General features: G+C 49.3%; 1 protein-coding gene across 1 annotated transcript in view; it reads left to right on the top strand.

Annotated features, from left to right (window-relative positions):
- Window positions 1-20,820, top strand: part of LOC140084792 (kazal-type serine protease inhibitor domain-containing protein 1-like) — a 37,993-nt gene extending 17,173 nt beyond the window's left edge. The window contains exons 2-5 of the mRNA XM_072126480.1: window positions 11,031-11,404; window positions 13,758-13,918; window positions 16,011-16,158; window positions 20,266-20,820. Coding sequence (XP_071982581.1) covers window positions 11,242-11,404; window positions 13,758-13,918; window positions 16,011-16,158; window positions 20,266-20,372 — 579 coding nt within the window. The 5' untranslated portion in view covers window positions 11,031-11,241 and the 3' untranslated portion in view covers window positions 20,373-20,820. The remainder of the gene's footprint in view (window positions 1-11,030; window positions 11,405-13,757; window positions 13,919-16,010; window positions 16,159-20,265) is intronic.
- The last annotated feature ends 2,165 nt before the right edge of the window (window positions 20,821-22,985 follow it).

The following is a 22,985-nucleotide window of genomic DNA, read 5'->3' on the forward strand; positions in this document are numbered from 1 at the left end:
AACCTTCTATATCTGCTCCAGAGCCCTCTGATCTCCTCCAGAACCCTCTATATCTGCTCCAGACCCATCTGATCTCCTCCAGACCCTCTGATCTCCTTCAGAACCCTCTATATCTGCTCCGGACCCCTCTGATCTTTTCCAGAACCCTCTATACCTGTTCCAGACCCTCTGATCTCCTCCAGAACCCTCTGATCACCTCCAGAACCCTCTATACCTGTTCCAGACCCTATGATCACCTCCAGAGTCCTCTATTTCTGCTCCAGATCCCTATGATCTCCTCCAGAACCCTCTATATCTGCTCCAGACCCCTCTGATCTCCTTTAGAACCCTCTATATCTGCTCCAGACCCCTCTGATCTCCTTCAGAACCCTCTATATCTGCTCCGGACCCTCTGATCTCCTCCACAACTTTCTGATCTCCTCCAGAACCCTCTATACTTGTTCCAGACCCTCTGATCTCCTCAAGAACCCTCTATATCTGCTCCAGAGCCCTCTGATCACCTCCAGAACCCTCTATTTTTGCTCCAGAGCCCTCTGATCTGCTCCAGATCCTTCTGATCACCTCCAGAACCCTCTATACCTGTTCCAGACCCTCTGATCTCCTCCAGAACCCTCTATTTCTGCTCCAGACCCCTCTGATCTCCTTCAGACCCCTCTATATTTGCTCTGGACCCCTCTGATCTCCTCCAGAACCCTCTATACCTGCTCAAGACCCCTCTGATCTCCTCCAGATCCCTCTATATCTTCTCCAGACCCCTCTGATCTCCTCCAGAACCCTCTATATCTGCCCCAGATCCCTCTGATCTGCTCCAGACCCCTCTGATCCCCTCCAGAACCCCCTATATCTGCTCCGGACCCCTCTGATCTCCTCCAGACTCCTCTAATCTGCTCCAGACCCCTCTGATCTCCTCCAGAACCCCCTATATCTGGTCCGGACCCCTCTGATCTCCTCCAGACTCCTCTAATCTGTTCCAGACCCCTCTGATCCGCTCCAGAACCCTCTATATCTTCTCCAAATCCCTCTATATCTGCCCCAGACCCCTCTGATCCCCTCCAGAACCCCCTATATCTGCTCCAGACCCCTCTGATCCCCTCCAGAACCCCCTATATCTGCTCCAGACCCCTCTGATCCCCTCCAGAACTCTCTATATCTTCTCCCGATCATTCTTATCTTCTCCAAATCCCTCTATATCTGCTCCAGACCCCTCTGATCCGCTCCAGAACCCTCTATATCTTCTCCAAATCCCTCTATATCTGCCCCAGACCCCTCTGATCCCCTCCAGAACCCCCTATATCTGCTCCAGACCCCTCTGATCCCCTCCAGAACCCCCTATATCTGCTCCAGACCCCTCTGATCCCCTCCAGAACTCTCTATATCTTCTCCCGATCATTCTTATCTTCTCCAAATCCCTCTATATCTGCTCCAGAACCCTTTGATCCCCTCCAAAACCCTCTATTTTATTAGCTCAAGACCCCTCTGATCTCCTCCAGATCCCCTGTCCCCCACAAGATTCCTCCACTGGAGCCCTCTGTCCCCTCCACACACCTATAGCACTCTATGACCATGCTATATGCATGACGTTATATCTGACCCCAGATTTTCCACCTTTCAGATGACCTTTTGGTCCCCATGGATGATCATTGGCTGGATGCTCAGAGTGTCCCATGTGGTTTCCTTTCCTGCTGAGACTAGTGTGTGACCGGAGCAGTTACAATGGTGGAGCAGCCCCCAGGGTTATGAGGGTAATGTGATGGCTCCTGGTCATTGTTTGGACCCTCGTTAAACAGATAAGACTATGACTATTCATTCCCCTCCCCTCTCTGTGTCCTCATTACAACCATCCATTGTAGCAGAGTTTACCCTTATAACTGAAACCACTGCTCTGGGATTATAAAAACATCATGTCCTCTGTCCAGCAATGGCCTCTGTGTGCGCAATGTAAATATGGCCTTTATTATGGAGGCGGGGGCCCCTTTGTCTCTGCTGCCCCCCATGGAGTGTTTATGCCCAGCTGCTCTTGTGTTTGTGTGGTTATTTGTGCTCAGTTTATTGCACTTCACTCTATAAAGACAAAGGGGTCCATAAACTTAATACAAGTTCAGGCCCAGCCAGGCCCCAGAACAATGGCCTGCAAATGTGAGGAAACAACAAGGCCCCCTCTCCACTGAGGTCTATATGTAGCCTAACCAGGCAGTCCTAGTATGTCACACCAAAGGCTACACGTTCAAGACTCCAGTGCAAGACCAAACAAACAAGTCTAACACATCATATGTCTCCAGTGTAAGACCCAACAACCAGGCCTAGCACATCACACGTCTCCAGTGTAAGACCCAACAACCAGGCCTAGCACATCACACGTCTCCAGTGTAAGACCCAACAACCAGGCCTAGCACATCACACGTCTCCAGTGTAAGACCCAACAACCAGGCCTAGCACATCACACGTCTCCAGTGAAAGACCCAACAACCAGGCCTAGCACATCACACGTCTCCAGTGTAATCCAAACAACCAGGCCGAGCACATCACATGTCTCCAGTGTAAGACCAAACAACCAGGCCTAACACATCACACGTCTCCAGTGTAAGACCCAACAACCAGGCCTAGCACATCACACGTCTCCAGTGTAAGACCCAACAACCAGGCCTAGCACATCACACGTCTCCAGTGTAAGACCCAACAACCAGGCCTAGCACATCACACGTCTCCAGTGTAAGACCCAACAACCAGGCCTAGCACATCACATGTCTCCAGTGTAAGACCAAACAACCAGGCCTAGCACATCACACGTCTCCAGTGTAAGACCCAACAACCAGGCCTAGCACATCACACATCTCCAGTGTAAGACCAAACAACCAGGCCTAGCACATCACACGTCTCCAGTGTAAGACCCAACAACCAGGCCTAGCACATCACACGTCTCCAGTGTAATCCAAACAACCAGGCCTAGCACATCACACGTCTCCAGTGTAAGACCCAACAACCAGGCCTAGCACATCACACGTCTCCAGTGAAAGACCCAACAACCAGGCCTAGCACATCACACGTCTCCAGTGTAAGACCCAACAACCAGGCCTAGCACATCACATGTCTCCAGTGTAAGACCCAACAACCAGGCCTAGCACATCACACGTCTCCAGTGTAAGACCCAACAACCAGGCCTAGCACATCACACGTCTCCAGTGTAAGACCCAACAACCAGGCCTAGCACATCACACGTCTCCAGTGTAAGACCCAACAACCAGGTCTAGCACATCACATGTCTCCAGTGTAAGACCCAACAACCAGGCCTAGCACATCACACATCATCAGTGGAAGACCCAAAAACCAGGCCTAGCACATCACACGTCTCCAGTGTAATCCAAACAACCAGACCTAGCACATCACACGTCTCCAGTGTAAGACCCAACAACCAGGCCTAGCACATCACACGTCTCCAGTGTAAGACCCAACAACCAGGCCTAGCACATCACACGTCTCCAGTGTAAGACCCAACAACCAGGCCTAGCACATCACACGTCTCCAGTGTAAGACCCAACAACCAGGTCTAGCACATCACATGTCTCCAGTGTAAGACCCAACAACCAGGCCTAGCACATCACACATCATCAGTGGAAGACCCAACAACCAGGCCTAGCACATCACACGTCTCCAGTGTAAGACCCAACAACCAGGCCTAGCACATCACACGTCTCCAGTGTAAGACCAAACAACCAGGCCTAGCACATCACACGTCTCCAGTGTAAGACCAAACAACCAGGCCTAGCACATCACACGTCTCCAGTGTAAGACCAAACAACCAGGCCTAGCACATCACACGTCTCCAGTGTAAGACCAAACAACCAGGCCTAGCACATCACATGTCTCCAGTGTAAGACCAAACAATCAGGCCTAGCACATCACACGTCTCCAGTGTAAGACCCAACAACCAGGCCTAGCACATCACACGTCTCCAGTGTAAGACCAAACAACCAGGCCTAGCACATCACACGTCTCCAGTGTAAGACCAAACAATCAGGCCTAGCACATCACACGTCTCCAGTGTAAAACCCAACAACCAGGCCTAGCACATCACACGTCTCCAGTGTAAGACCCAACAACCAGGTCTAGCACATCACATGTCTCCAGTGTAAGACCCAACAACCAGGCCTAGCACATCACACATCATCAGTGGAAGACCCAACAACCAGCCCTAGCACATCACACGTCTCCAGTGTAATCCAAACAACCAGACCTAGCACATCACACGTCTCCAGCCAGGCCCCAGAACAATGGCCTGAAATGTGAGGAAACAACAAGGCCCCCTCTCCACTGAGGTCTATATGTAGCCTATTCAGGCAGTCCTAGTATGTCACACCAAAGGCTACACGTTCAAGACTCCAGTGCAAGACCAAACAAACAAGTCTAACACATCATATGTCTCCAGTGTAAGACCCAACAACCAGGCCTAGCACATCACACGTCTCCAGTGTAAGACCCAACAACCAGGCCTAGCACATCACACGTCTCCAGTGTAAGACCCAACAACCAGGCCTAGCACATCACACGTCTCCAGTGTAAGACCCAACAACCAGGCCTAGCACATCACACGTCTCCAGTGTAAGACCCAACAACCAGGCCTAGCACATCACACGTCTCCAGTGAAAGACCCAACAACCAGGCCTAGCACATCACACGTGTCCAGTGTAAGACCTAACAACCAGGCCTAGCACATCACATGTCTCCAGTGTAAGACCCAACAACCAGGCCTAGCACATCACACGTCTCCAGTGTAAGACCAAACAACCAGGCCTAGCACATCACATGTCTCCAGTGTAATCCAAACAACCAGGCCTAGCACATCACACGTCTCCAGTGTAAGACCCAACAACCAGGCCTAGCACATCACACGTCTCCAGTGTAAGACCCAACAACCAGGCCTAGCACATCACATGTCTCCAGTGTAAGACCCAACAACCAGGCCTAGCACATCACACGTCTCCAGTGTAAGACCCAACAACCAGGCCTAGCACATCACACGTCTCCAGTGTAAGACCCAACAACCAGGTCTAGCACATCACATGTCTCCAGTGTAAGACCCAACAACCAGGCCTAGCACATCACACATCATCAGTGGAAGACCCAACAACCAGGCCTAGCACATCACACGTCTCCAGTGTAATCCAAACAACCAGACCTAGCACATCACACGTCTCCAGTGTAAGACCCAACAACCAGGCCTAGCACATCACACGTCTCCAGTGTAAGACCCAACAACCAGGCCTAGCACATCACACGTCTCCAGTGTAAGACCCAACAACCAGGCCTAGCACATCACACGTCTCCAGTGTAAGACCCAACAACCAGGCCTAGCACATCACATGTCTCCAGTGTAAGACCCAACAACCAGGCCTAGCACATCACACGTCTCCAGTGTAAGACCAAACAACCAGGCCTAGCACATCACATGTCTCCAGTGTAATCCAAACAACCAGGCCTAGCACATCACACGTCTCCAGTGTAAGACCCAACAACCAGGCCTAGCACATCACACGTCTCCAGTGTAAGACCCAACAACCAGGCCTAGCACATCACATGTCTCCAGTGTAAGACCCAACAACCAGGCCTAGCACATCACACGTCTCCAGTGTAAGACCCAACAACCAGGCCTAGCACATCACACGTCTCCAGTGTAAGACCCAACAACCAGGTCTAGCACATCACATGTCTCCAGTGTAAGACCCAACAACCAGGCCTAGCACATCACACATCATCAGTGGAAGACCCAACAACCAGGCCTAGCACATCACACGTCTCCAGTGTAATCCAAACAACCAGACCTAGCACATCACACGTCTCCAGTGTAAGACCCAACAACCAGGCCTAGCACATCACACGTCTCCAGTGTAAGACCCAACAACCAGGCCTAGCACATCACACGTCTCCAGTGTAAGACCCAACAACCAGGTCTAGCACATCACACGTCTCCAGTGTAAGACCCAACAACCAGGTCTAGCACATCACATGTCTCCAGTGTAAGACCCAACAACCAGGCCTAGCACATCACACATCATCAGTGGAAGACCCAACAACCAGGCCTAGCACATCACAAGTCTCCAGTGTAAGACCAAACAACCAGGCCTAGCACATCACACGTCTCCAGTGTAAGACCAAACAACCAGGCCTAGCACATCACACGTCTCCAGTGTAAGACCAAACAACCAGGCCTAGCACATCACACGTCTCCAGTGTAAGACCAAACAATCAGGCCTAGCACATCACACATCTCCAGTGTAAGACCCAACAACCAGGCCTAGCACATCACACGTCTCCAGTGTAAGACCCAACAACCTAGCCAAGCACATCACATGTCTCCAGTGGAAGACCCAACAACCAGGCCTAGCACATCACATGTCTCCAGTGTAAGACCCAACAACCAGGCCTAGCACATCACATGTCTCCAGTGTAATCCAAACAACCAGGCCTAGCACATCACACGTCTCCAGTGTAAGACCCAACAACCAGGCCTAGCACATCACACGTCTCCAGTGTAAGACCCAACAACCAAGCCAAGCACATCACATGTCTCCAGTGGAAGACCCAACAACCAGGCCTAGCACATCACACGTCTCCAGTGTAAGACCCAACAACCAGGCCTAGCACATCACATGTCTCCAGTGTAATCCAAACAACCAGGCCTAGCACATCACACGTCTCCAGTGTAAGACCCAACAACCAGGCCTAGCACATCACACGTCTCCAGTGTAAGACCCAACAACCAGGCCTAGCACATCACACGTCTCCAGTGAAAGACCCAACAACCAGGCCTAGCACATCACACGTCTCCAGTGTAAGACCCAACAACCAGGCCTAGCACATTACATGTCTCCAGTGTAAGACCCAACAACCAGGCCTAGCACATCACACGTCTCCAGTGTAAGACCCAACAACCAGGCCTAGCACATCTCATGTCTCCATTGTAAGACCCAACAACCAGGCCTAGCACATCTCATGTCTCCAGTGTAAGACCCAACAACCAGGCCTAGCACATCACACGTCTCCAGTGTAAGACCCAACAACCAGGCCTAGCACATCACACGTCTCCAGTGTAAGACCAAACAACCAGGCCTAGCACATCACACGTCTCCAGTGTAAGACCCAACAACCAGGCCTAGCACATCACACGTCTCCAGTGTAAGACCCAACAACCAGGCCTAGCACATCACACGTCTCCAGTGTAAGACCCAACAACCAGGCCTAGCACATCACACGTCTCCAGTGAAAGACCCAACAACCAGGCCTAGCACATCACACGTCTCCAGTGTAAGACCCAACAACCAGGCCTAGCACATCACACGTCTCCAGTGAAAGACCCAACAACCAGGCCTAGCACATCACACGTCTCCAGTGTAAGACCCAACAACCAGGCCTAGCACATCACACGTCTCCAGTGTAATCCAAACAACCAGGCCTAGCACATCACACGTCTCCAGTGTAAGACCCAACAACCAGGCCTAGCACATCACACGTCTCCAGTGAAAGACCCAACAACCAGGCCTAGCACATCACACGTCTCCAGTGTAAGACCCAACAACCAGGCCTAGCACATCACACGTCTCCAGTGTAATCCAAACAACCAGGCCTAGCACATCACACGTCTCCAGTGTAATCCAAACAACCAGGCCTAGCACATCACACGTCTCCAGTGTAAGACCCAACAACCAGGCCTAGCACATCTCATGTCTCCAGTGTAAGACCCAACAACCAGGCCTAGCACATCACACGTCTCCAGTGTAAGACCCAACAACCAGGCCTAGCACATCACACGTCTCCAGTGTAAGACCCAACAACCAGGCCTAGCACATCACACGTCTCCAGTGTAAGACCCAACAACCAGGGCTAGCACATCACACGTCTCCAGTGTAAGACCCAACAACCAGGCCTAGCACATCACACGTCTCCAGTGTAAGACCCAACAACCAGGCCTAGCACATCACACGTCTCCAGTGTAAGACCCAACAACCAGGCCTAGCACATCACACGTCTCCAGTGTAATCCAAACAACCAGGCCTAGCACATCACACGTCTCCAGTGTAAGACCCAACAACCAGGCCTAGCACATCACACGTCTCCAGTGTAAGACCCAACAACCAGGGCTAGCACATCACACGTCTCCAGTGTAAGACCCAACAACCAGGCCTAGCACATCACACATCTCCAGTGTAAGACCCAACAACCAGGCCTAGCACATCACACGTCTCCAGTGTAAGACCCAACAACCTAGCCAAGCACATCACATGTCTCCAGTGGAAGACCCAACAACCAGGCCTAGCACATCACATGTCTCCAGTGTAAGACCCAACAACCAGGCCTAGCACATCACATGTCTCCAGTGTAATCCAAACAACCAGGCCTAGCACATCACACGTCTCCAGTGTAAGACCCAACAACCAGGCCTAGCACATCACACGTCTCCAGTGTAAGACCCAACAACCAAGCCAAGCACATCACATGTCTCCAGTGGAAGACCCAACAACCAGGCCTAGCACATCACACGTCTCCAGTGTAAGACCCAACAACCAGGCCTAGCACATCACACGTCTCCAGTATAATCTAAACAACCAGGCCTAGCACATCACACGTCTCCAGTATAATCTAAACAACCAGGCCTAGCACATCACACGTCTCCAGTGTAAGACCCAACAACCAGGCCTAGCACATCACACATCATCAGTGGAAGACCCAACAACCAGGCCTAGCACATCACACGTCTTCAGTTTAAGACCCAACAACCAGGCCTAGCACATCACACGTCTCCAGTGGAAGACCCAACAACCAGTCCTAGCACATCACACGTCTCCAGTGGAAGACCCAACAACCAGGCCTAGCACATCTCACGTCTCCAGTGTAAGACCCAACAACCAGTTCAAGCACATCACATGTCTTTAGTGGAAGACCCAACAATGAGGCCTAGCACATCACACGTCTCCTGTGTAAGACCCAACAACCAGGCCTAGCACATCACACGTCTCCAGTGGAAGACCCAACAACCAGTCCTAGCACATCACACGTCTCCAGTGGAAGACCCAACAACCAGGCCTAGCACATCTCACGTCTCCAGTGTAAGACCCAACAACCAGTTCAAGCACATCACATGTCTTCAGTGGAAGACCCAACAATGAGGCCTAGCACATCACACGTCTCCTGTGTAAGACCCAACGACCAGGCCTAGCACATCACATGTCTTCAGTGTAAGACCCAACAACCAGGCCTAGCACATCACATGTCTTCAGTGTACCTCCATTCCTATGCTACAAGAGGTCAACTTCCCACCATGAACCTCAATTCCTATGCTATAAGTGGTCACCTTCCCACAATCAATCTCCATTCCTATGCTATAAGTGATCACCTTCCCACCATGAACCTCCATTCCTATGCTAGAAGTGGTCACCTTCCCACCATGAACCTCCACTCCTATGCTAGAAGTGGTCACCTTCCCACCATCACCCTCCATTCCTATGCTAGAAGTGGTCACCTTCCCACCATTACCCTCCATTCCTATGCTAGAAGTGGTCACCTTCCCACCATCACCCTCCATTCCTATGCTAGAAGTGGTCACCTTCCCACCATCACCCTCCATTCCTATGCTAGAAGTGGTCACCTTCCCACCATCACCCTCCATTCCTATGCTAGAAGTGGTCACCTTCCCACCATCACCCTCCATTCCTATGCTAGAAGTGGTCACCTTCCCACCATGAACCTCCATTCCTATGCTAGAAGTGGTCACCTTCCCACCATCACCCTCCATTCCTATGCTAGAAGTGGTCACCTTCCCACCATCACCCTCCATTCCTATGCTAGAAGTGGTCACCTTACCACCATCACCCTCCATTCCTATGCTAGAAGTGGTCACCTTCCCACCATCACCCTCCATTCCTATGCTAGAAGTGGTCACCTTCCCACCATCACCCTCCATTCCTATGCTAGAAGTGGTCACCTTCCCACCATCACCCTCCATTCCTATGCTAGAAGTGGTCACCTTCCCACCATCACCCTCCATTCCTATGCTAGAAGTGGTCACCTTCCCACCATCATCCTCCATTCCTATGCTAGAAGTGGTCACCTTCCCACCATCACCCTCCATTCCTATGCTAGAAGTGGTCACCTTCCCACCATCACCCTCCATTCCTATGCTAGAAGTGGTCACCTTCCCACCATCACCCTCCATTCCTATGCTAGAAGTGGTCACCTTCCCACCATCATCCTCCTTTTGCATGATGGGTGACAGCAGGGTTGGGCCTTGGTGGGGGTTTCCACTCCATGGATATCAGGTCTGGTTCTTGTGATCATATCCTGGTAAGTCACAGTATAGATCTTTGGTCTTGTTATGACCTGAAGTGTCACATTAAGAATCCTTGATCTGGTCATGATCTGGAGAATCATAGTGTGGATCCTAGGTCAGGTAATAACCTCGAACCTGACCCCAGGTATGCTGGTCATAACCTGGAGGGTCAATGTATGGATCCTGGGCCTGGTCATGTTCTAGAGAAACAAAGTATGGATCCTAGGTCTGGTTATAAGCTGGGTGGTCAAGGTATGGACCCTGGATGTTGTTATGGCCTGGAGGGTCATAGTATGGATGATGGATCTGGTCATACCCTGGAAGGTCACAAAATAGATCCTTGAATTTTGTTTACAGTAAGAATCCTTTTGGTTGACATGGTCAGTACCAGAGGACACATCGTATGGCTCCATCCCATATGTGCTCCTCAGCCTTTCGTTCAGACATGTCCGGAGTAGACAAGTGCCCCTTCTTCAGTATTGATTGTGTCCCTCCTCCACCATAAATCATGTGCTAATGAGCCGTTCACAGGTGTCCAGCCTGAGGGGGCAGGGAAGGGCCAGGTACCACCCCTGGACTCTATAAAGCCCCTGCAGATGAGCAGACCCCTCTCATATCTCCGAGGCACCATGAACCCTCCTCAGATCCTGCTCCTGGCGTCTTCGCTCCTCTTCTGCCCTGTCCCGGTTTTACTTCGGATTTTGCCCCATAGAGGTTGGTCGAATGAAGTAGAAGTGAAAGAGAACTGCCCGGAGTGTGAGGACTATCGCTGCCCCCCGCTGCCCCACCGCTGCCCGGCTGGAAGGGTGAAGGACCACTGTGGCTGCTGCTGGGAGTGTGCCAACGTGGAGGGGCAGCTGTGTGACCTGCCGTGGCAGAGGCACCACTATGGCACGTGTGGAGAGGAGCTGCAGTGCCAGGTCATGGGGGGGCACAGCCAGGAACCCCAATGTGTCTGCCCCACCCAGGAGAGCGTGTGCGCCACCGACCGCAGGACCTACAAGAACATCTGCCGCCTCCAGGAAGCTGCGAGGACACGACGGAGGGTGGTCCTCAGCCTGGCACATACCGGGCCCTGCCAACAAGGTGGGTGCTACACAAGGGCGACCCGAGGGGGGGTGACTGTGTATAGGAGGGTGGTCCTCAGCCTGGCACATACCGGGCCCTGCCAACAAGGTGGGTGCTACACTAGGGCGACCCGAGGGGGGGGGGTGACTGTGTATAGGAGGGTGGTCCTCAGCCTGGCACATACCGGGCCCTGCCAACAAGGTGGGTGCTACACTAGGGCGACCCGAGGGGGGGGGGTGACTGTGTATAGGAGGGTGGTCCTCAGCCTGGCACATACCAGGCCCTGCCAACAAGGTGGGTGCTACACTAGGGCGACCCGAGGGGGGGGGGTGACTGTGTATACAGAGAGGTCAGGGTCCTGATGTCTGTGTATAAGGAGAGGTCAGTGTCCTGATGTCTGTGTATAAGGAGAGACCAGTGTCCTGATGTCTGTGTATAAGGAGAGGTCAGTGTCCTGATGTCTGTGTATTAGGAGAGGTCAGTGTCCCGATGTCTGTGTATAAAGAGAGGTCAGTGTCCTGATGTCTGTGTATAAGGAGAGGTCAGTGTCCTGATGTCTGTGTATAAGGAGAGGTCAGTGTCCTGATGTCTGTGTATTAGGAGAGGTCAGGGTCCTGATGTCTGTGTATAAGGAGAGGTCAGTGTCCTGATATCTGTGTATAAGGAGAGGTCAGGGTCCTGATGTCTGTGTATTAGGAGAGGTCAGGGTCCTGATGTCTGTGTATAAGGAGAGACCAGTGTCCTGATGTCTGTGTATAAGGAGAGGTCAGGGTCCTGATGTCTGTGTATTAGGAGAGGTCAGGGTCCTGATGTCTGTGTATAAGGAGAGGTCAGTGTCCTGATGTCTGTGTATAAGGAGAGGTCAGTGTGTCCTGATGTCTGTGTATTAGGAGAGGTCAGTGTCCTGATGTCTGTGTATTAGGAGAGGTCAATGTCCTGATGTCTGTGTATAAGGAGAGGTCAGTGTGTCCTGATGTCTGTGTATTAGGAGAGGTCAGTGTCCCGATGTCTGTGTATAAGGAGAGGTCAGTGGGTCCTGATGTCTGTGTATAAGGAGAGGTCAGTGTCCTGATGTCTGTGTATAAGGAGAGGTCAGTGTCCTGATGTCTGTGTATTAGGAGAGGTCAGTGTCCCGATGTCTGTGTATAAAGAGAGGTCAGTGTCCTGATGTCTGTGTATAAGGAGAGGTCAGGGTCCTGATGTCTGTGTATTAGGAGAGGTCAGGGTCCTGATGTCTGTGTATTAGGAGAGGTCAGGGTCCTGATGTCTGGACATCAGTTGCGCGGCTCATTATATATCAAACAGGTGCACGTCTTTATATAACACACAGGTGCTCGTCTTTATATAACACACAGGTGCTCGTCTTTATATAACACACAGGTGCTCGTCTTTATATAACATACAGGTGCTCGTCTTTATATAACACACAGGTGCTCGTCTTTATATAACATACAGGTGCTCGTCTTTATATAACACACAGGTGCACGTCTTTATATAACACACAGGTGCTCGTCTTTATATAACATACAGGTGCTCGTCTTTATATAACACACAGGTGCTCGTCTTTATATAACATACAGGTGCTCGTCTTTATATAACACACAGGTGCTCGTCTTTATATAACACACAGGTGCACGTCTTTATATAACATACAGGTGCTCGTCTTTATATAACACACAGGTGCTCGTCTTTATATAACACACAGGTGCTCGTCTTTATATAACACACAGGTGCTCGTCTTTATGTAACACACAGGTGCACGTCTTTATATAACACACAGGTGCTCGTCTTTATATAACACACAGGTGCTCGTCTTTATATATCACACAGGTGCTCGTCTTTATATAACATACAGGTGCTCGTCTTTATATATCACACAGGTGCTCGTCTTTATATATCACACAGGTGCTCGTCTTTATATAACACACAGGTGCTCGTCTTTATATAACATACAGGTGCTCGTCTTTATATAACACACAGGTGCTCGTCTTTATATAACATACAGGTGTACACAGGACCGCCCCCGTCTCTGCCCGTGTGTCTCTGGGATAATCCATTTTTTGCTTGTCTTAGAATTCCTTATCCCAAATCTTCCCCACAAAACCTCCGGTCGTGACCACCAGGTCTCTGTGAGGCTCAGTCCATATTATACAGCACAGTCCTGTTCTTCCACCTTTGTGGGTCCAATAAGCTCACTCCCGGGCAGCACCGGTCCTGCCTGGTCACATATGAGAGCCTACATGTCCACCCGGAGGGCTCTGAGTGCTGCCCCCCGGTCCCGGCGCTGATGTCTCGGGCTACAAGGGTCTGTATATTAGACTGGTGTCTGTAATAGAGAACACAGCTTTATAATGTTCCCTTCTCTCCACAGCTCCGGTTCTGCTCAGTTCTCCTCGGGACGTGGTGGCTGTGATTGGTCACAGCGTCATTCTGGGCTGCGAAGTGTCAGCACAACCAATGGCAGAGATCGAATGGAGGAAAGAAGGGGTGGACAGACCCCTCCCAGGGGAGCACGGCCATATCGTCGTACAGGTACCAAAGCAATCCATAACCTTTACATGTGTCCTACACCATTTGTGCAGCACCAAGACCTCCTAACCATGTGTGTGCTACACCTAGACCTCCTAACCATGTGTGCGCTACACCTAGACCTCCCAACCATGTGTGCGCTACACCTAGACCTCCTAACCATGTGTGCGCTACACCTAGACCTCCTAACCATGTGTGTGCTACACCTAGACCTCCCAACCATGTGTGAGCTACACCTAGACCTCCCAACCATGTGTGAGCTACACCTAGACCTCCCAACCATGTGTGCGCTACACCTAGACCTCCCAACCATGTGTGAGCTACACCTAGACCTCCCAACCATGTGTGTGCTACACCTAGACCTCCCAACCATGTGTGCGCTACACCTAGACCTCCCAACCATGTGTGTGCTACACCTAGACCTCCTAATCATGTGTGTGCTACACCTAGACCTCCCAACCATGTGTGAGCTACACCTAGACCTCCCAACCATGTGTGTGCTACACCTAGACCTCCCAACCATGTGTGTGCTACACCTAGACCTCCCAACCATGTGTGAGCTACACCTAGACCTCCCAACCATGTGTGTGCTACACCTAGACCTCCCAACCATGTGTGTGCTACACCTAGACCTCCCAACCATGTGTGTGCTACACCTAGACCTCCTAACCATGTGTGTGCTACACCTAGACCTCCCAACCATGTGTGAGCTACACCTAGACCTCCTAACCATGTGTGTGCTACACCTAGACCTCCCAACCATGTGTGTGCTACACCTAGACCTCCCAACCATGTGTGAGCTACACCTAGACCTCCCAACCATGTGTGTGCTACACCTAGACCTCCCAACCATGTGTGTGCTACACCTAGACCTCCCAACCATGTGTGAGCTACACCTAGACCTCCCAACCATGTGTCTGCTACACCTAGACCTCCTAACCATGTGTGTGCACACCTAGACCTCCCAACCATGTGTGTGCTACACCTAGACCTCCTAACCATGTGTGTACAAACCTAGACCTCCCAACCATGTGTGTGCTACACCAAGACCTCCTAACCATGTGTGAGCTACACCTAGACCTCCCAACCATGTGTGTGCTACACCTAGACCTCCCAACCATGTGTGTGCTACACCTAGACCTCCTAACCATGTGTGTGCTACACCAAGACCTCCTAACCATGTGTGTGCTACACCTAGACCTCCCAACCATGTGTGTGCTACACCTAGACCTCCTAACCATGTGTGTGCTACACCAAGACCTCCCAACCATGTGTGTGCTACACCAAGACCTCCCAACCATGTGTGTGCTACACCTAGACCTCCCAACCATGTGTGTGCTACACCTAGACCTCCCAACCATGTGTGTGCTACACCAAGACCTCCCAACCATGTGTGTGCTACACCAAGACCTCCTAACCATGTGTGTGCTACACCTAGACCTCCTAACCATGTGTGTGCTACACCTAGACATCCTAACCATGTGTGTGCTGCACCTAGACCTCCTAACCAAGTGTGTACACACCTAGACCCCCTAACCATCTGTGTACACACCTTGACCTCCTAACCAAGTGTGTACACACCTAGACCTCCCAACCATGTGTGTGCTACACCTAGAGCCTCTCACAATGTGCGTGCTACATCATGACACCCCCACCATGTGTGTGCTACACCTAGACCTCCCAACCATGTGTGTGCTTCACCAAGACCTCCAAACCATGTGTGTACACACCTAGACCTCCTAACCATGTGTGTACACACCTAGACCTCCTAACCAAGTGTGTACACACCTAGACCTCCTAACCAAGTGTGTACACACCTAGACCCCCTAACCATGTGTGTTGCTAGACCTAGAGCCTCTCACAAAGTGCGTACCACACCTCGACCTCCTAACCATGTGTGTACACACCTAGAGCCTCCCACAATGTGTGTGCTACAACATGGCGTCCTCACCATGTGTGTGCTCCATTAATACTTCCTTACCATGTGTTTGCCACACCTAGACCTCTTCAACTTCCTTGTCACATCACATGACCTCCTGATCCAATGTTGCTTTACTTCCACCTCATATCCAAGTTTTGTTTCTCTTGCTTTCAGTCTCGTGGAGGGCCTCAGAGACATCACATGACAGGATGGCTACAGATTTATCAGGTTAAGCGAGGGGACGCCGGATTATACACCTGCCGAGCCTGGAATATGTTAGGAGAGGTGTCTGGCTCCGCAAGACTGCATGTCATTTCTCCAGGTATGACACCGATTTTCAGTACCATGTCCACCATGGAGGATGCTGCTCCTTCATTGGTTGCCATGTCCACCATAGAGGATGCTGCTCCTTCATTGGTTGCCATGTCCACCATAGAGGATGCTGCTCCTTCATTGGTTGCCATGTCCACTATAGAGGATGCTGCTCCTTCATTGGTTGCCATGTCCACCATAGAGGATGCTTCTCTTTCATTGGTTGCCATGTCCACCATAGAGGATGCTGCTCCTTCATTGGTTGCCATGTCCACCATAGAGGATGCTGCTCCTTCATTGGTTGCCATGTGCACCATAGAGGATGCTACTCCTTCATTGGTTGCCATGCCCACCATAGAGGATGCTGCTCCTTCATTGGTTGCCATGTGCACCATAGAGGATGCTGCTCCTTCATTGGTTGCCATGTGCACCATAGAGGATGCTGCTCCTTCATTGTTTGCCATGTCCACCATGAGGATGCTGCTTATTCATTGGTTGCCATGTCCACCATAGAGGATGATGCTCATTCATTGGTTGCCATGTACACCATAGAGGATGCTGCTCCTTCATTGGTTGCCATATCCACCATAGAGGATGATGCTCCTTCATTGGTTGCCATGCCCACCATAGAGGATGATGCTCCTTCATTGGTTGCCATGCCCACCATAGAGGATGATGCTCCTTCATTGGTTGCCATGCCCACCATAGAGGATGCTGCTCCTTCATTGGTTGCCATGTCCACCATAGAGGATGCTGCTCCTTCATTGGTTGCCATGTCCACCATAGAGGATGCTGCTCTTTCATTGGTTGCCATGTCCACCATAGAGGATGATGCTCCTTCATTGGTTGCCATGTCCGCCATAGAGGATGATGCTCCTTCATTGGTTGCCATGTCCACCATAGAGGATGATGCTCCTTCATTGGTTGCCATGTCCACCATAGAGGATGATGCTCCTTCACTGGTTGCCATGTCCGCCATAGAGGATGCTGCTCCTTCATTGGTTGACATGTCCACCATAGAGGACGCTGCTCTTTCATTTGTTGCCATGTCCACCATAGAGGATGCTGCTCCTTCATTGGTTGCCATGTCCACCATAGAGGATGATGCTCCTTCATTGGTTGCCATGTCCACCATAGAAGATGCTGCTCCTTCATTGGTTGCCATATCCACCATAGAGGATGCTGCTCCTTCATTGGTTGCCATGTCCACCATAGAGGATGCTGCTCTTTTATTGGTTGCAATGTCCACCATAAAGGATGATGCTCCTTCATTGGTTGCCATGTCCACCATAGAGGATGCTGCTCCTTCATTGGTTGCCATGTCCACCATAGAGGATGCTGCTCCTTCATTGGTTGCCATGTCCACCATAGAGGATGCTTCTCTTTCATTGGTTGCCATGTCCACCATAGAGGATGCTGCTCCTTCATTGGTTGCCATGTCCACCATAGAGGATGCTGCTCCTTCATTGGTTGCCATGTGCACCATAGAGGATGCTACTCCTTCATTGGTTGCCATGCCCACCATAGAGGATGCTGCTCCTTCATTGGTTGCCATGTGCACCATAGAGGATGCTGCTCCTTCATTGGTTGCCATGTGCACCATAGAGGATGCTGCTCCTTCATTGTTTGCCATGTCCACCATGAGGATGCTGCTTATTCATTGGTTGCCATGTCCACCATAGAGGATGATGCTCATTCATTGGTTGCCATGTACACCATAGAGGATGCTGCTCCTTCATTGGTTGCCATATCCACCATAGAGGATGATGCTCCTTCATTGGTTGCCATGCCCACCATAGAGGATGATGCTCCTTCATTGGTTGCCATGCCCACCATAGAGGATGATGCTCCTTCATTGGTTGCCATGCCCACCATAGAGGATGCTGCTCCTTCATTGGTTGCCATGTCCACCATAGAGGATGCTGCTCCTTCATTGGTTGCCATGTCCACCATAGAGGATGCTGCTCTTTCATTGGTTGCCATGTCCACCATAGAGGATGATGCTCCTTCATTGGTTGCCATGTCCGCCATAGAGGATGATGCTCCTTCATTGGTTGCCATGTCCACCATAGAGGATGATGCTCCTTCATTGGTTGCCATGTCCACCATAGAGGATGATGCTCCTTCACTGGTTGCCATGTCCGCCATAGAGGATGCTGCTCCTTCATTGGTTGACATGTCCACCATAGAGGACGCTGCTCTTTCATTTGTTGCCATGTCCACCATAGAGGATGCTGCTCCTTCATTGGTTGCCATGTCCACCATAGAGGATGATGCTCCTTCATTGGTTGCCATGTCCACCATAGAAGATGCTGCTCCTTCATTGGTTGCCATATCCACCATAGAGGATGCTGCTCCTTCATTGGTTGCCATGTCCACCATAGAGGATGCTGCTCTTTTATTGGTTGCAATGTCCACCATAAAGGATGATGCTCCTTCATTGGTTGCCATGTCCACCATAGAGGATGCTGCTCCTTCATTGGTTGCCATGTCCACCATAGAGGATGCTGCTCCTTCATTGGTTGCCATGTCCACCATAGAGGATGCTGCTCCTTCATTGGTTGCCATGTCCACCATAGAGGATGCTGCTCCTTCATTGGTTGCCATGTCCACCATAGAGGATGCTGCTCCTTTATTGGTTGCCATGTCCACCATAGAGGATGATGCTCCTTCATTGGTTGCCATGTCCACCATAGAGGATGCTGCTCCTTCATTGGTTGCCATGTCCACCATAGAGGATGCTGCTCCTTCATTGGTTGCCATGTCCACCATAGAGGATGCTGCTCCTTCATTGGTTGCCATGTCCACCATAGAGGATGCTGCTCCTTCATTGGTTCCTGTGTGTACCATAGAGGATGCTGCTCCTTCATTGGTTGCCATGTCCACCATAGAGGATGATGCTCCTTCATTGGTTGCCATGTCCACCATAGAGGATGCTGCTGCTTCATTGGTTGCCATGTCCACCATAGAGGATGATGCTCCTTCATTGGTTGCCATGTCCACCATAGAAGATGCTGCTCCTTCATTGGTTGCCATATCCACCATAGAGGATGCTGCTCTTTCATTGGTTGCCATGTCCACCATAGAGGATGCTGCTCCTTCATTGGTTGCCATGTCCACCATAGAGGATGCTGCTCCTTCATTGGTTGCCATGTCCACCATAGAAGATGCTGCTCCTTCATTGCTTGCCATGTCCACCATAGAGGATGATGCTCCTTCATTGGTTGCCATGTCCACCATAGAAGATGCTGCTCCTTCATTGGTTGCCATGTCCACCATAGAGGATGCTGCTCCTTCACTGGTTGCCATGTCCACCATATAGGATGCTGCTCCTTCATTGGTTGCCATGCCCACCATAGAGGATGCTGCTCCTTCATTGGTTGCCATGTCCACCATAGAGGATGCTGCTCCTTCACTGGTTGCCATGTCCACCATAGAGGATGATGCTCCTTCATTGGTTGCCATGTCCACCATAGAAGATGCTGCTCCTTCATTGGTTGCCATATCCACCATAGAGGATGCTGCTCTTTCATTGGTTGCCATGTCCACCATAGAGGATGCTGCTCCTTCATTGGTTGCCATGTCCACCATAGAGGATGCTGCTCCTTCATTGGTTGCCATGTCCACCATAGAAGATGCTGCTCCTTCATTGCTTGCCATGTCCACCATAGAGGATGATGCTCCTTCATTGGTTGCCATGTCCACCATAGAAGATGCTGCTCCTTCATTGGTTGCCATGTCCACCATAGAGGATGCTGCTCCTTCACTGGTTGCCATGTCCACCATATAGGATGCTGCTCCTTCATTGGTTGCCATGCCCACCATAGAGGATGCTGCTCCTTCATTGGTTGCCATGTCCACCATAGAGGATGCTGCTCCTTCACTGGTTGCCATGTCCACCATAGAGGATAGACATCCATAATTGGTAGCAATTTCCGCTATGAAGGATGGTCATTTCCACTTGGTTATCACGTCAGCTATGAAGCATAATTCTATTCCTACCGGTAGATGGATAGTTTGAGGACCTTACCACTTGGTCTTCATTATAAGTGGCCAAGATTTATGATACAGTTAAGTCTTTATGGAGATTGTGATAATATTTCTTTTGTGCCTTCAGATTCTCCGCTTCGCTCGGAGGTCAATAATCATGTGGTCGGAGTGTTTGATGAGTCGGATGATGAAGATGACCCAAGAAGAGAGGGACCTTCAGGATCACATGAGTGAAGATGGACAGAGGCCGCCCATGTTTTGTGGATAGGCTGAGAATCTGTAGACATTCTGCTATCTGACAGAAGCCAATGAGACAGGATTGTGGAAGCTGCAGCCCCCGGGTCACCATGGGACCTAATAAGGGGCATATCCCATGGATAGAGATGGAAATCATTGGATGGGTCCACACTCATGGACATCGCACCCACTAACTGCTCCATCAATAAGTGGCCCTCGTTCTACTGTGCTGTACATATTGGGGGTCATATATCGGTAGTGTAACATGTGATTCCATATAACCCACGTAGGATGTATGACAACCTACCCCCACTACTGTGTAGGCTGACCCCATCATAGTGGTGGGAGCAATAACACGTCTCACACTGTGACCCCCATAACCCAGCACCTCTTCTTCTCTCCAGCGTGGTCACAGGGCTCTCGGGTGCGGTGGGTTTTGTATATAGAAGATAGTTACCTTTATTATCAACATTAATAAATATTGTAAATATGAAGAAAAAAGTAACTGAGTCTGTGAGGTCCGACCTGTACATGGGTGGTGGGTGGAGCCAGGGGCGTAACTAGGAGAGGCTGGGCCCCATAGCAGATTTCTGCATGGGGCCCCCCTTTCCCTTAATATATATATATATGGCAGGCACATGTCGGGCGCGCTGGAGAGGAGGAGAGGTGAGTGCAGCTCACCCCTCCTCTCTCCATAGAGAATAGAGCATGGCGTTCTTACAGCCATAGATGGAGCGCGCTCTCTCTCTTTTGCTGGAAACAGTGAGTACTCGTTGTGCTCACCGCCCCGAGCCCCGGCGTATAGAAGCTTATGGGGGAAGTATATCCAGCAGCAAATTTTCGGCCAGATATACGTCCCCCATATGTTCTTGGGAAGGTACCCCTATACAGACATGTTTATACAATTACACACATTTATACACTGATATATACACACCTTTATATACACATAAAGTTCTACACTCGTATACTCACCCATATACATACAAGCATACACTTATACACAAACATTTATACACTGATATATACACACCTTTATATACACACATAAAGTTCTATACTCGTATACTCACCCATATACATACAAGCATACACTTATACACACACATTTATACACTGATATATACACACCTTTATACACACATAAAGTTCTACACTCATATACTCACCCATATACATACAAGCATACACTTATACACACACATTTATACACTGATATATACACACCTTTATACACACATAAAGTTCTATACTCGTATACTCACCCATATACATACAAGCATACACTTATACACACACATTTATACACTGATATATACACACCTTTATATACACATAAAGTTCTACACTCGTATACTCACCCATATACATACAAGCATACACTTATACACACACATTTATACACTGATATATACACACCTTTATACACACATAAAGTTCTACACTCGCATACTCACCCATATACATACAAGCATACACTTATACACACACATTTATACACTGATATATACACACCTTTATATACACATAAAGTTCTACACTCGTATACTCACCCATATACATACAAGCATACACTTATACACACACATTTATACACTGATATATACACACCTTTATACACACATAAAGTTCTACACTCGTATACTCACCCATATACATACAAGCATACACTTATACACACACATTTATACACTGATATATACACACCTTTATACACACATAAAGTTCTACACTCGTATATTCACCCATATACATACAAGCATACACTTATACACACACATTTATACACTGATATATACACACCTTTATACACACATAAAGTTCTACACTCGTATACTCACCCATATACATACAAGCATACACTTATACACACACATTTATACACTGATATATACACACCTTTATACACACATAAAGTTCTACACTCGTATACTCACCCATATACATACAAGCATACACTTATACACACACATTTATACACTGATATATACACACCTTTATATACACATAAAGTTCTACACTCGTATACTCACCCATATACATACAAGCATACACTTATACACACACATTTATACACTGATATATACACACCTTTATACACACATAAAGTTCTACACTCGTATATTCACCCATATACATACAAGCATACACTTATACACACACATTTATACACTGATATATACACACCTTTATATACACATAAAGTTCTACACTCGTATACTCGCACCCATATACATACAAGCATACACTTATACACACACATTTATACACTGATATATACACACCTTTATACACACATAAAGTTCTACACTCGTATACTCACCCATATACATACAAGCATACACTTATACACAAACATTTATACACTGATATATACACACCTTTATACACACATAAAGTTCTACACTCGTATACTCACCCATATACATACAAGCATACACTTATACACACACATTTATACACTGATATATACACACCTTTATATACACATAAAGTTCTACACTCGTATACTCACCCATATACATACAAGCATACACTTATACACACACATTTATACACTGATATATACACACCTTTATACACACATAAAGTTCTACACTCGTATATTCA

This window comes from Engystomops pustulosus, chromosome 1, assembly GCF_040894005.1.
Source record: "Engystomops pustulosus chromosome 1, aEngPut4.maternal, whole genome shotgun sequence".
Classification (NCBI taxonomy): domain Eukaryota; kingdom Metazoa; phylum Chordata; class Amphibia; order Anura; family Leptodactylidae; genus Engystomops; species Engystomops pustulosus.